Below are 14,865 nucleotides of genomic sequence, written 5' to 3'. Positions count from 1 at the left end.
AGAACTACCAGCTGTAGAAGAATTGCTGCACAGCTTGGTGATAAACGAGTGGTGCTCACAGTACATGAGCGGGGTCTGCATTCGTACTATGAGGAAAGCAATTCTGTCAATGGAGAACGGGTAAAGGACTCTGTATCCCACATATTCTGTTCACTGATGAGTCAATATTTATCAGCAACGGCATCAAAAACACGTGCAACTCAAACGAGTGAGCCGATGGAAATCTGCTGGAGAGAAATTTTCACCGATGTTTCTCAATGCACATGTGATGAGATGCTATTGATAACAACTCATAGATCGAGCTGTTTCGGGTAACCGTGTTAATGGAGCATGATGTATTGATTTCCTACAAAATGTGTTAGCAGAATACCTGGAAGATATATCTTGGCAACACGATGTAAGGTACTTTCAGCACGATAGAGTTCTTGCATATTCCGTACTGTCAGTAACGCAATACCTCACTGAAACGTATCTTGGTCCTTTAATCTCTAGCCGTGGAGTCTTTTCTTGGCCACCGAGGTAACCCGATCTTACTCCATTACATTATTGTTTGCGGTATTGGCTTGGGAGGAAACTCCTAGCTAGTATTTTACAAGTGTGTGCTCAAATAAAGGACCATATTAATGAGCTCAGACCAGCAACACAGCAGCTGTCTACAAGAGCTGCAGAAAGGATTGCAGTTTCTGAGCATCTTTCGTGAAGAAATTTACACGAAACAGATCACAGCGTTTCGTGTACTGCCACCTGTATTTGTCCTGTTTCCTATTGCTATTAGTTTCCTCGGAAACTGTTATGAACCTATGTTCATGCACCGTTTTTTGTGCAGAATCACTAATACTATCACCCCTCAAAGTATGTACCTTTCCTCCCGGCTCACCGTACATGGTAACTGAAATGAGGCACAAAGCATCTATAACCGTCTACCTGCTAGTTTTCTGTTTGGCTGTGGTCATAATCTCGTCTTTCTCAAAACCCATAGAATGGCCAAGACAGTGGGGTCAGTCTCGCTCTAATTGAATTCAACAGTCAAGGAAGCCGTGAAAAAAAAAGGCAGACAACTTCGTTAAGCGGGACTTTGTCTTCCATTTCGACAATCCACTTCACGTCTACGCTCTCACAGTAATTACGATTCTGAGCCTTTGCTGTCCGGCATTCCAACGCCTGACGTTCATTTTACTACTTCACCACGTCAACTATAAGCACTGTGGGTTTCCTAACCCGGCATTTGCTACAGTTTTGTCTTATAGGGGGACAATAAAGACCGTTCATTTTCAATTTTCTTCATAACTAGAAAACTTGAAGCTCAGTGTTTGGACAACAGTTTCCTAAACCAGTACGACGCAATTTTCAGAAAAAATAAACTCTAAAAAAGGCATCTGCAATTTAGATATCAAGTAATAAGAACTTGTAAACCATAAACGTAGTTTTCAGTAGATGAGTGTTCAGCATCATACTTTTGTTATCTTAAAGTCACTGGTTCAAATATCGTTCTTAGCAACACTTTTTGACTTATATTTATGTTCCATATTTATTAATAAATATCGAATCATAATTTTCAATAAAAATAGCACGTTTTGATTTTTAATTACTAATTCCACAGGAATGCCAGTATTAACAGTAGATTAAATTTTGGTGTGAATATACAAAACCCCAATAGAAAATAAAGACTTTTTTATTTGTAGAGATTGTACGCTATTATTGATGTAGTTTTATCGTTTAACTATAAGCCATTTCGGATGTCTGCACCAAATTTTAATCTATTTCCATGCGACCAGTAAAGAAAAATGCAAATATTGAATTTTTTTAAAAATTATGATTCAGTATTTGTTAATTAACATTTATGTTTATCAGTAAATATCGAATATAAATAAAAATTTTAAATAATGCTACTGCTAGTGAGGTCTGAACCAGTGACAACACAATTACCTGACTTTCACATAACGTGCTCAGTTATTGATGCTAACGTTAACGTAATACAATATGTTTTGTGCTTACCAGTCCTCGGAAACCTAAGTTTCAATGACAACGATTTTTTTCGAGATTTTTGAGACTTGTACCGTACTGCTTCAGGAAATTAGTCTCCGAAAAATGAACTTCCAGTCGTTTGAACGTTGAAAATGGGTAGTTTCATCTAGTATAGTTGTAAAGTTATTAAAATCATAATTTCTAATGGTAATTCATGAACATCTGAAAACAAATTACAGCAACAGTTGCAATTTTCTGAAACTGGAGGTGTAATTTGCTTCCAATTAATTATTGAGGCTGCAGATACCCTGAAGCACTATACACTGAGCGCGAACAAAATCGAGAAATAAATTTAAAAAAACAGTTAGTTCGTGGAAATGCAGTGTAGGTCGGGAGGCGGCCAGGTGCGCCACAGTACGGCGCCTGCACTCACCCCCAGGTGCTGACCGTCGACGAAGACCTGCGGCACGACGACGCTGGCGCAGCGCATGCGCTCCCGCAGCTCGGTCTGCACCTCGCGGCTCATGAAGACGTCGCGCTCTTCGCAGCGCACCAGCAGCGTGCGCAGGATGTTGCGCACCTTGAGGCACGCCTGGTACGTCTCGCGCACCACGCCCATCGTCGTCGTGTACACCACCACCTTGCCGGCCTCTTTCTCCTTGTAGTTCTGTAACACAAGGCGAAAAAAATCTCATTACTATCGGCGCGGGTGACAGCAAAAAATTTTAATTCTTCGCCCTGAAAAGCAAGCTCTACAAACATCTACAACAACAGCAAATTTTAAAAACTGTCGTGTCTGTCTGTCTTTTTGGACGCGTTTCTCCAAAACTACAAGACGAATTTTCATGGGATTTTCGGAGTTAACTTGGACACAGTTTGGGGCACTTTATACACTACTGGCCATTAAAATTGCTATACCACGAAGATGACGTGCCACAGACCCGAAATTTAACCGGCAGGAAGAAGATGCTTTGATGTGTAAATGATTAGCTTTTCAGAGCATTCACACAAGGTTGGCGGCGGTGGCGACACCTACAACGTGCTACACGAGGAAAGTTTCCAACCGATTTCTCATACACAAACCGCAGTTCACCGACGTTGACTTGTGAAACGTTGTTGTGATGCCTCGTGTAAGGAGGAGAAATGCGTACCATCACGTTTCCGACTTTGATAAAGGTCGGATTGTAGCCTATCGCTATTGCGGTTTATCGTATCGTGACATTGCTGATCGCGTTCGTCGAGATCCAATGACCGTTAGCAGAATATGGAATCGGTGGATTCAGGAGGGTAATACGGAACGCCGCGCTCGACCCCAACGGTCTCTTATCACAGCAGTCGAGATGACAGACATCTTATCCGCATGGCTGTAAGGCATCGTGCAGCCACGTCTCGATCCCTGAGTCAACAGACGGGGACGTTTGCAAGACAACAACTATCTGCACGAACAGTTCGACGACGTTTGCAGCAGCATGGACTATCAGCTCGGAGACCATGGCTGCGGTTGCCCTAGACGCTGCATCACTGACAGGAGTGCCTGCGATGGTGTACTCAATGACGAACCTGGGTGCACGAATGGCAAAGCGTCATTTTTTCGGATGAATCCAGGTTCTGCTTACAGCATCATGATGGTCGCATCCGTGTTTGGCGACATCGCGGTGAACGCACATTCGTCGTCGCCATACTGGCGTATATCACCCGGGGTGATGGTATGGGTTGCCATTGGTTACACGTCTCGGTCACCTCTTGTTCGCATTGACGGCACTTTGAACAGTGGACGTTACATTTCAGATGTGTTACTACCCGTGTCTCTACCCTTCATTCTATCCCTGAGAAACCCTACATTTCAGCAGGATAATGTACGACCGCATGTTGCAGGTCCTGTACGGGCCTTTCTGGATACAGAAAATGTTCGACTGCTGCCCTGGCCAGCACATTCTCCAGATCTCTCACCAACTAAAAACGTCTGGTCAATGGTGGCCGAGCAACTGGCTCGTCACAATACGCCAGTCACTACTCATGATGAGCTGTGGTATCGTGTTGAAGCTGCATGGGCAGCTGTACCTGTACACACCATCTAAGCTCTGTTTGACTCAATGCCCAGGCGTATCAAGGCCAGAGGTGGTTGTTCCGGGTACTGATTTCTCAGGATCTATGCGCTCAAATTGCGTGAAAATGTAATCACATGTCAGTTCTTGTATAATATATTTTTCCAATGAATACCTGTTTATCATCTACATTTCTTCTTGGTGTAGCAATTTTAATGGCCAGTAGTGTAAATATAGTTTATCAAAATCGGTTCAAATGGTTCAAATGGCCCTGAGCACTATGCGACTTAACTTCTGAGGTCATCAGTCGCCTAGAACTTAGAATTACTTAAACCTAACTAACCTAAGGAAATCACACACATCCATGCCCGAGGCAGGATTCGAACCTGCGACCGTAGCGGTCGCTCGGTTCCAGACTGCAGCGCCCAGAACCGCACGGCCACTCCGGCCGGCATCAAAATCGGATTACGGAAAAAAATTACGTAGTTGAAAGTTTTATCAAATTCGTCTGGTCTGTGTCTCTGAACAAGCTAATCTCCAAGACAACAAGACGAATTGCCATAGCGTTCTCACATATAACTTGAATATAGCTTGAGAAAGTTTGCAGCACTATGAGCAGCGCCCTTCAACCAGCTCGGGATTTTGAGATCTAACGCGGCAACTGGACCCAGATTGGCACAATATCCCTCAGGAGGACATCCAACAACTCTATCGAGCAATGCAAAGCCGAATAACTGCTTGAATAAGTGTCACAGGTGTACCCAATATGTTATTGGCTTCCTCAGTTTGTGAAGCTATGTCTCTTCCAATTTTTTCTGAAACTGTTATCATTTCTTTGTCTGTACGTGTACATAACATCTGTCTATTTCCGTCCCATTCAGATAATGTCTTCGTGATGTGTTATCTTAGATTCTACACATAGGGTTCAAGTGGATGAGAGAAACCTCAAAGGCCATGATCTACCTTACCACCAATTGTGAATCCAGTCCCGAACATTACCACTCATACTCTGTCATTTACACCCTTAGTTACGGAAACAGAATTATTTCCTTTGAGTCTAGAGAGATGCGAATAAGAAGCAAAACTGGCGTTGAACTGATGTACGGTTGAAAAGAAAGGTCATATTATTGCCAGCCATAGCTGCAGTGAAGGCAATGAGGGAACTGTATTAAAAAATACAGGGGAATATTATAAAACTAGTCGCGGTGGAAATATTTACATTCAATTTAAATTTCTGAGAAATTGCAATATAGAAAGGCTACAAAATTCTACGCTCCTGATGTCTCTGAGGGCCGAGACCGACTTTAGTCGATTCACACCATTTCCCTTGTCCGAACACGTGCCAACGTTAAACTCGTCCTGCGAGGTTCGCCTGCGTACACAAGCTTGACCTTTGTAGCCGTTCGCTAGGATTTTGTAAAATGTCACGAACAGCAGCAGTTGGCACGAACACCAGCGAATCTACTAGTGTCATTTTCCTGTGAGATGTTAATCTGTCTCTTCCATCCCTTTTTATGTTTGATCAATCTAATAATTTCTATAATTAACGAAATAAATAAAATTTTAGCGTACCGTATATTCTCAGACGAACTATGTTGTGACTGTGCTGTATGTATGATTGACTTTCCTACGATTCCCGCTGTATAGATTAGCCAATGACAACCCTTAGAACTTTAATCTTATTCATCATATAAATATAAAAATAGGAGACTGTGAAATGTACCGAAGTCTCAAAGAAACTGGTAAGGCATGCGTATTCAAATACAGAGATATGTAAACAGGCAGAATATGGCGCTGCGATCGGCAACCACAAAGAGTCTGGCGCAGTTGTTAGCTCGGTTACTGCTGCTACAATCGCAGGTTATCAAGATTTCAGTGCGTTTTAAGGTGGTGTTATGGTCGGAGCGCGAGCGATGGGACATAGCATCTCCGAGATGGCGATGAATTGGGGATTTTCCCGTACAACCATTTCGCGTGGGTACCTTGAACATTAGGAATCCGATAAAACATCAGATCTCTGACATCGCTGTGGCCGGAAAAAGGTCCTGCAAGAACGGGAACAACGACGACCGAAGAGAATCGCTTAGGCGACAGAAGAGCAACCGTTCCGGAAATTGCTGCAGATTTCAATGCTGGGGCATCAACACGAGTCAGTGTGCGAACCATTCAACGAAACATCATCGATATGGACTCTCGGAGCCGAAGCCCACTCGTGTACCATTAATGACTACACGACACAAAGCCTTACGCCTCGCCTGGGCCCATCAACACCGACACTGGACTGTTGATGACTCCAGACATGTTGCCTGGTTGGACGAGTCTCGCTTCAAACTGTATCGAGAGGACAGAGACAACGTCATGAGTCAATGGACCCTTCATGTCCACAGGGGACTGTTCAAGTTGGCAGGTGCTCTGTAATGATATAGGTCGTGTGCAGTTGGAGTGATATGGGCCCCGTGATACGTGTAGATACGACTCTGACAGGTGACACGTACGTAAGCATCCTGTCTGATCACCTGCATCCATTCATGTCCATTGTGCATTCCGACGGACTTGGTCGATTCCAGCAGGACAATGCGATACTCCACACGTCCAGGATTGCTATAGAGTGGTTCCAGGCACGCTCTTCTGCTTTTTAACACTTCCGCTGGCCACATTATTGAGCATATCTGGGATGCCTTACAACGCGCTGTTCAGAAGAGATCTCCCACCCCCCCCCCCCACCCCACCCCCCTCACCCCCTTGCCCAGCGTACTCTTACGGATTTATGGACAGCCCTGCAAGACTCATGGTGTCAGTTCCCTCCAGCACTACTTCACACATTAGTTTAGCTCTTGCCAAATCGTATTGCGACACTTCTGCGTGCTCGCGGGGTTCGTACACGATTTTAGGCAGGCGTAGCAGTTTCTTTGCTTCAGTATATTGTATCACATTTCTGTGTCTCAGTGTCTTCATCGCAAGCATCCAAACAAAAACTGTCATTTGTCACTACAATGAATTTTATGTGGATACCTTTCTTTGAGGTTTCTGTGGCGTGTGTTTCTACGTCGAAATAGTTTAAGAGTACATTGCATTTACAGCACGTCGAATACCTTGTATAGGATTTATTTAGAGCTCTTCCACCTTGCTTCTCATCCATGATCACCTAACATTCCGATTTTAGTAGTCTGTTATTTTTATTGAATGCTGATTTATCGCGCGCAATTCTACATTTCGTTTCCAGGCAAACTCTACAATCATCGACTCATTCTGCCGAGGGGGCAGATCATGCCACGAGTTAAATGAAGGAGTTAAACCATCACGTTTACAGTAAATATCAAAACGGAAGTGAACCGTCGAAATTGCTCCAAATCAGCGACTTAAACGGCTGTTACTCTACTTCAAAACTTAAGACAATGGAAAATCACTGGCTGAATTTCCGGTACTGATTACATTGACGTGATTCGGTCATTATCTTATAAGTGCAAAGTGTTTTTTTCTAAAATAATCGTAAGTCTAATTGCATCACTGGAATTGCATCACTATAATTAGCACGATTAGGACGCGAAACTGAGGTACTTGCACATTGGTTCTCCAGTACTGCCCCAACACGCCGAGGGGGCAGATCATGCCACGAGTTAAATGAAGGAGTTAAACCATCACGTTTACAGTAAATATCAAAACGGAAGTGAACCGTCGAAATTGCTCCAAATCAGCGACTTAAACGGCTGTTACTCTACTTCAAAACTTAAGACAATGGAAAATCACTGGCTGAATTTCCGGTACTGATTACATTGACGTGATTCGGTCATTATCTTATAAGTGCAAAGTGTTTTTTTCTAAAATAATCGTAAGTCTAATTGCATCACTGGAATTGCATCACTATAATTAGCACGATTAGGACGCGAAACTGAGGTACTTGCACATTGGTTCTCCAGTACTGCCCCAACACTGAGCGCGCTGCTCTTTGCCAGAAGGCTCCCTCTCCCGTTACTCGTGATTTATTGCCTCCCTGGTAGCCATAAGGACTTCTTGCGGCTTCTCAGTTTACGTAGAGCTAAGTGAGGTGTTTACTTGCCGTAGAAGACTGCATTAGGTTAAGCAAGGTAGCTTCTTTCATTCTCAGCACCTTGGATACTGTTTAGTACGCGAACACGCAGTCATTAATTTTATCTTTGCCAACCTGCATCTTTGAGTCACTTACGACCTTTCTCAGCCATCAAATTAAATTAGGAGTGTTCGCTGATTAACGATATTTACAGAACGTAAATTAAAAACAAAGATATTTCAATATTCATACTGAAGTCTTTGATAAATCGTAATACCATTATTAATAGTGTAAATAGGCTGTTTAGGTTTTTATGTTGGTAGCGCCACGTATGAAAATCACTGACTGTGCTCTGTGCAATCTGTGGCTGGTTTGCATTGTTGGAATATTTGCTATTGTAGTGTTGGGCAGTTGGATGGGAACAGCGCGTAGAGTTGCGCAGTTGGAGGTGAGCCGCCAGCAGTGGTGGATGTGGGGAGAGAGATGGCGGAATTTTGAGAGCGGACGATCTGCACGCGTGTCCGCCAGAAAAAGGAAAATTGTAAAGACGGATGTCATGAATATATATATATATATATATATATATATATATATATATATATATATATATATATGATGACTTTTGAACAATATTAAGGTAAATACATTGTTTGTTCTCCATCAAAATCTTTCATTTGCTAACTATGCCTATCAGTAGTTAGTGCCTTCATGCCTTCAGTAGTTAGAATGTTTTATTTAGCTGGCAATATTGGTGCTCGCTGTATTGCAGTAGTTCGAGTAACGAAGATTTTTGTGAGGTAAGTGATCCATGGAAGGTATAGATTATTGTTAGTCAGGGCCATTCTTTTGTAGCAATTATTGAAAGTCAGATTGCGTTGCGCTAAAAAAAAATATTGTGTGTCAGTTTAGTGTTGATCAGAAGAAGTAAAGAGAGAAACGTCTGAGTACGTACAGTTATGCTCATCTGTTTGAAAATCAAATAACGTAAGAGGTTTACCAGCACTGTCATTCTTAATTTTTCTAAGGGGATCTTCCAATAGTAAAGAGAAAATATCGACATTCGACGATGGCAAAAAAGCAAGCTACTTGTTACCATTGTCAGTATTTTTTTCCTGTCATTTAAACGAATATTTTTCTGATCATACCTGATATAACGACAATTGCACTCCGTCTTCAGGCCACAAGTGGCCTACCGGGACCATCCGACCGCCGTGTCATCCTCCAAGGAGGATGCAGAGAGGATGGGCGTGGGGTCAACACACCGCTCTCTGTCGTTATGATGGTACTCCTGACCAAAGCCGCTACTATTAGGTCGAGTAGCTCCTCAATTGGCATCACGAGGCTGAGTGCACCCCGAAAAATGGCAACAGCGCATGGCGTCTGGATGGCCACCCATCTAAGTGCTGGTCACGCCCAATAGCGCTTAACTTCGGTGATCTCACGGGAACCGGTGTATCCACTGCGGCAAGGCCGTTGCCCCTGATATGACGACAATAGTTCAGCACATTTGCGACTTATCAAACGTTGCCATGTGGTTGGGGGTGAGAGATGGGCATAGCAATTTTGAAGGAAGATTGGATACTGTCGCAGGAAAGCGTTGACCAGTGCCTTTTATTGTACATTGTGGAGAATACGTTTACACATTACGGGAGAAACAGAGAAACCAAATTTGATTTATGGAGTGAACAGCAAAATAATTTGCAAACGAGAATAGAAACGAACCTATAGATACAACTCAGCTAAATTTACATCTACATGCACAATTTGCAAACTACAGTACGATGTGTGGCGAAGGGTACGCTGTACCGTGGCTATCTCTTTCCTTCCTACTCGCAAGTAGAGTGAGGTAAAGCAACTGTCAACATGCCTTGGCACGAGCCCCAATTTCTCATATCTTATCTTCGTGGTCCTTACGCGAAATGTACGGAAGTGGCGGAAGTTCTATAGTCAGCTTCTAATGCTGGTTCTCTACATTTTCGCAATGGCGTTTCTCGAAAATAACGTTGCCTTCCCTCCAGGGATTACCATTTGAGGTCCCGAATCACCTCCATAATACCTGCATCTTAATCGAACCAATCGGGAACAAATCAAGAAGCCCGTCTTGAATTGCTTCGATATCCTCCTTTAATCCGACATGGTGAGGATACCAAACACTCGAGTAGTACTCAAGAAAGAAATCGCACTTGTGTTTTCTAAGCGGTCTCCTTCACAGGTGAACCCCACTCTCTCAAAATTTTCCCAGTAGACCAAAGTCAACCACTCGCCTTCCCTGCCGCAGTCCTCACACGCTCATTCCATTCCTATCGCTTTTTAACGTTACGCCCAGATACTTAAACGTTGTGGCTACGTCTTGTAGCACACTATTAATGATGTATTCGAACATTACAATTTTGTTTTTCCTGGTCATCTGTATAAAATTACATTTTTCTGCACTTGGAACTAGCTGGCATTCGTCAAACAAACTAGAAAAGTTCTATCACACTTCCATGGGGCCCTCCTGACGATACCCTTGTCTCTGATGAACACTCGCCGCCGATGAAAACGGACTATATCCAACTACTTAAGAAGTCTTCGCGCCACTATCATATCTGCCGACATATTCCGTTTGCTCTTACCTTTATTGGCAATCTACAGTGAGACAGTGTGTCAAACACTTTTCGGAACTCTAGAAACATGGAATCTGCCTGTTGCCCTTCATCCGTAGTTCGCAGGATACCATGAGCAAGCTGCGTTTTGAACGTACGATGTTTTCTAAAACCGTGCTCATATGGACAGGAGCTTTCCATCCTAGGGAGCTTTATTGATTATATTCGAACTGAGAATACTTTCAAGGGTTCTGCAGCAGACAGTTATTAAGGATCTTGCTCTATAATTTTGGGAATCAGTTCTTTTAGTCTTCTTCTGTACAAGAGTCGCCGGCGTTTATTCCATCGCTTGGGACTCTGCGATTGGCGAGACATTCGAGACAAATGCAAGCTAAGAAAGGGCCAATGCCGTGGAGTATTCTCTGTAAAACCGAACTGGGATTCCATCCGGACCTGGCGACTTAGTTTTTTTTCATTTCTTTGAGGTGTTTCTTTATGCCGTGGTTACCCGTTACTATTTGTTCCATACCGAAGTCTATGTGACAGTCAAACAATGATATGTATGTACGATCCTCCTACGTGAACGATTCCATAAATGCGAAATGTAAACCTTCAACTTTCCTTTCGCTCTCTTATATTGCCACATTACACTGGTTATTATCTTCAAGATCGCCTTCTGGATGTTAAACAAGATTAATTAGAATAAAGGAATCACATCATCGCTACTGCCACTCCAAAGCTAAAATAATTGTATTTAATTATTTAAAATATATTGCCACATCATCAGGTTCTGAAAGTCTGTTCTAAAAATCTCGTTCTTAACAACTCAGTACACTGGAGAGAATCTATTTCTCAAAAATGATAATTTACAGTCTATAGATAAAAATTTGTTGATTATTGCTGAATTTATTAATTAATAGGTATGATATTGAATGTATTTCTTAACTGCTTTTGATGCTATTATATAAATTTATCATTTAACACCGATTTTATAACATGTCTGGTTTGTGGTCTATATTATCAGCCGTCATTGTTTAGACGTCGATGGTGAAATTGAAAACAACGTCAGCTATTTGACAACATTACGCATCCTTAAATTAAATAAACAGCAGGAAAACAGTCGAAATAGTGACGACTTTAAAAGATGCGTTACTACAGGCAAATCATGTTAATTCAAATCCGTTCCTGCATTGGTGCTGTTCTCATTTCGTGGTCAATTTATGATGTAGTACCCGGAAGTAACGGGATGGACGCTTCAGTGAAATGAAACATTTCAATCGGTCGAGGAGGTGTGCAGGAGTGGTCTAAGTGATTAGGTCGACTGCAAATGCTAAGAAGAACATCCACGTTGGAATACCGATGTGACATAAATATTTATTTGCCTCGATTATTAATTTCACAGACATGTTAACTTGTAGTCTTCTAGCACAAACGAGTATCGCAGACAAATTTCTGGTACTGAAAAGTACACTAGCCAGCCAGCACAAAAATTCTTGTTGCATCTTCTTCTCCACCTCCATTTCTTCTCTATCCCCATTTCTTCCTTCTCCTCATCTTTCGTTATCATCATGAACTTCTTCTTCTTCGTCGTCTTCACGCTCTACTTCTTCTTCCTGTCATCTTTCTTTCCCTTCGCGGAATATTAGGTCATATAACTTACGCCAGTTCCCCACCACTTTGTACATCATCCATACTCAAGACGAGCGATTAGCACTTAGTCGTGAAATATTTTCAGTACTTTGCTATCTGCCAACCTGTTTATGTTACTTCTACTAACTTTCCAAAGTTTTATTTTGTCATTGGTGTTGAAACTTTTAAGCTCTTATATTTCTTATAGTATAGTGTAATGTACAAGCCGTGTTCGAAAAGTAACAGAAATTTTATAATTTTGCGCGACGTATTAGTTCGAATCGCGCGATTTACTCGTTGTTGTGATTGTAAACATATCTAAACAGTATCTGCACAGTGTCAGCCATACTGCTTATTTAATATGTTGTCAGCTGGCAAATAGTTAACTTGTGTTATGGTAGCGTTTACGATCATTTATTTTGTATAACAAAGGGTCAGGGAACATATATGAAATATTTCATAAGAACGGAATAAACTGTAGAAAAGTTTTAGAAATATAAAATTGTGCTTTCGGTGGGTATGTTATCAGTAAATGAATGGTTTACGAATGGTATAAGAGTTTATAAAGAGTCCGTGAAGATGTTGAAGCTGAAGAGGGCCCTTGACGAACCGAAGAAATAGTTGAACAAGTGAAGGAAATAACTATGAACGATCGCCAAATCAAAGTCACATAAGTTCTTGATGATGTTGGCATGGTTGGCATATGAACTGGCTCACGCAATTAATTTTTTCGAATGGTCTTGCTATGACACGTTAGAGAGAAAAACTTGCCCCAAAATTGTTGAATTTCGAACAGAAACAGCGGCAAATGAATGTTTCGCAAGAGTTACTGATGAACTCAACAACGATGCAGAATCACTGACATATTTCATGGCAGCTGATAAAACATTGTTTTAGGGATATAACGTCGAAACTAAGGCTGAATAGTCGCAGAGGGAGCATTCTAGATCACCAAGACAGGAAAAAGGTCGACGAGTGCGGTCACTGTGAAGGCTAGGCTCATTGTGTTCTTCGATTTTAACGGCATAGTGTACCAGTGGTTGGGAAGGGAGTGAGACAGGGTTGTAGCCTCTCCCCGATGTCATTCAATCTGTATATTGAGCAAGCAGTAAAGGAAACAAAAGAAAAATTCGGAGTAGGTATTAAAATCCATGGAGAAGAAATAAAAACTTTGAGGTTCGCCGATGACATTGAAATTCTGTCAGAGACAGCAAAGGACTTCGATGAGCAGTTGAACGGAATGGACAGTGTCTCGAAAGGAGGATATAAGATGAACATAAGTAAAAGCAAAACAAGAATGATGGAATGTAGTCGAATTAAATCGGATGATGCTGAGGGTATTAGATTAGGAAATGAGACACATGAAGTAGTAAAGGGGTTTTGCTATTTGGGGAGCAAAATAACTGATGACGATCGAAGTAGAGAGGATATAGAATGTAGACTGGCAACGGCAAGGAAAGCGTTTCTGAAGAAGAGAAATTTGTTAACATCGAGTATAGATTTAAGTGTCAGGAAGTCGTTTCTGAAAGTATTTGTATGGAGTGCAGCCATGAATGGAAGCGAAAAATGGATGATAATCGTTTGGACAAGAAGAGAACAGAAGCTTTCGAAATGTGGTGCTACATAAGAATACTGAAGATTAGAGGGGTAGATCACATAACTAATGAGGACGTATTGAATAGAATTGGTGAAAAGAGGAGTTTGTGGCACAACTTGACTAGAAGAAGGGATCGGTTGGTGGGACATGTTCTGAGGCATCAACGGATCACCAATTTGGTATTGGAGGGCAGCGCGGAGGGTAAAAATCGTAGAGGGAGACCAAGAGATGAATACACCAAGCAGATTCAGAAGGATGTAGGCTGCAGTACGTACTGGGAGATGAAGCAGCTTGCACAGGATAGAATAGCATGGAGAGTTGCATCAAACCAGTCTCAGGACTGAAGACCAAAACAACAATAAGTGTACCATTAGTTACTGGCACTCGATTGTTTGACCAATTAGGAGCACTACTTATAAATTCAAGGGCGTTTGCTTCAAGAAAAACGAAAACATTACCTGACTTGTTGCGAATCAACTCATGGCTTTTGTATCATGATAATGCACCTGCACTTAGTGGCTTGTTCACGAATTTTTAGTCAAAGACGATTCAGTAAAGACGCCCGAGCTTCCACACTCGCCAACATGACCCCATGTGATTTTTTTTTTCTGTTCCCAAAAATAAATAAGACTTTAAAAGGATGTCGTTTTACAGGAGTATGCAAAATTAAAAGACATCGCTAAAAGAGCTAAAAGGTATCCTATAGTTCGAATTCTAGAGTATTTCTAGGATTTGGAAAAAGCGATGGTGTAAGTGTACGACATGTAATGGGAACAATTTTGGAGGTTATACCGTTGATCTAGGCGACTAGAAACCAAAAATTTCAGAAACTCTTTAGCACACATTTCATACGCTATATTCAAATTAATGAGCTTAATCCCTAGCTCCTCAACATGGTAGAGGAGTACAGCCAAAGAAGTTACTTTACAAAATTTTGGGCGAGTTTCTATTCTGCTTTTCTCAACGAAATTACCTTCAGTTGCATGAAATGTATCTTGGAATCTATTTAGATTCTTG

The 14,865-nt window shown here is 41.8% G+C and overlaps 1 protein-coding gene and 1 pseudogene across 1 annotated transcript in view; both read right to left on the bottom strand.

Annotated features, from left to right (window-relative positions):
• Positions 1–14,865, bottom strand: part of LOC126413329 (uncharacterized) — a 590,439-nt gene that overhangs the window by 91,288 nt on the left and 484,286 nt on the right. The window contains exon 2 of the mRNA XM_050083236.1: positions 2,399–2,632. Coding sequence (XP_049939193.1) covers positions 2,399–2,632 — 234 coding nt within the window. The remainder of the gene's footprint in view (positions 1–2,398; positions 2,633–14,865) is intronic.
• Positions 9,399–9,515, bottom strand: LOC126413651 (5S ribosomal RNA; annotated as a pseudogene).

This window comes from Schistocerca serialis, chromosome 7 (assembly GCF_023864345.2).
Source record: "Schistocerca serialis cubense isolate TAMUIC-IGC-003099 chromosome 7, iqSchSeri2.2, whole genome shotgun sequence".
NCBI lineage: Eukaryota > Metazoa > Arthropoda > Insecta > Orthoptera > Acrididae > Schistocerca > Schistocerca serialis.
This window is presented reverse-complemented; position numbering and strand designations above follow the sequence as displayed.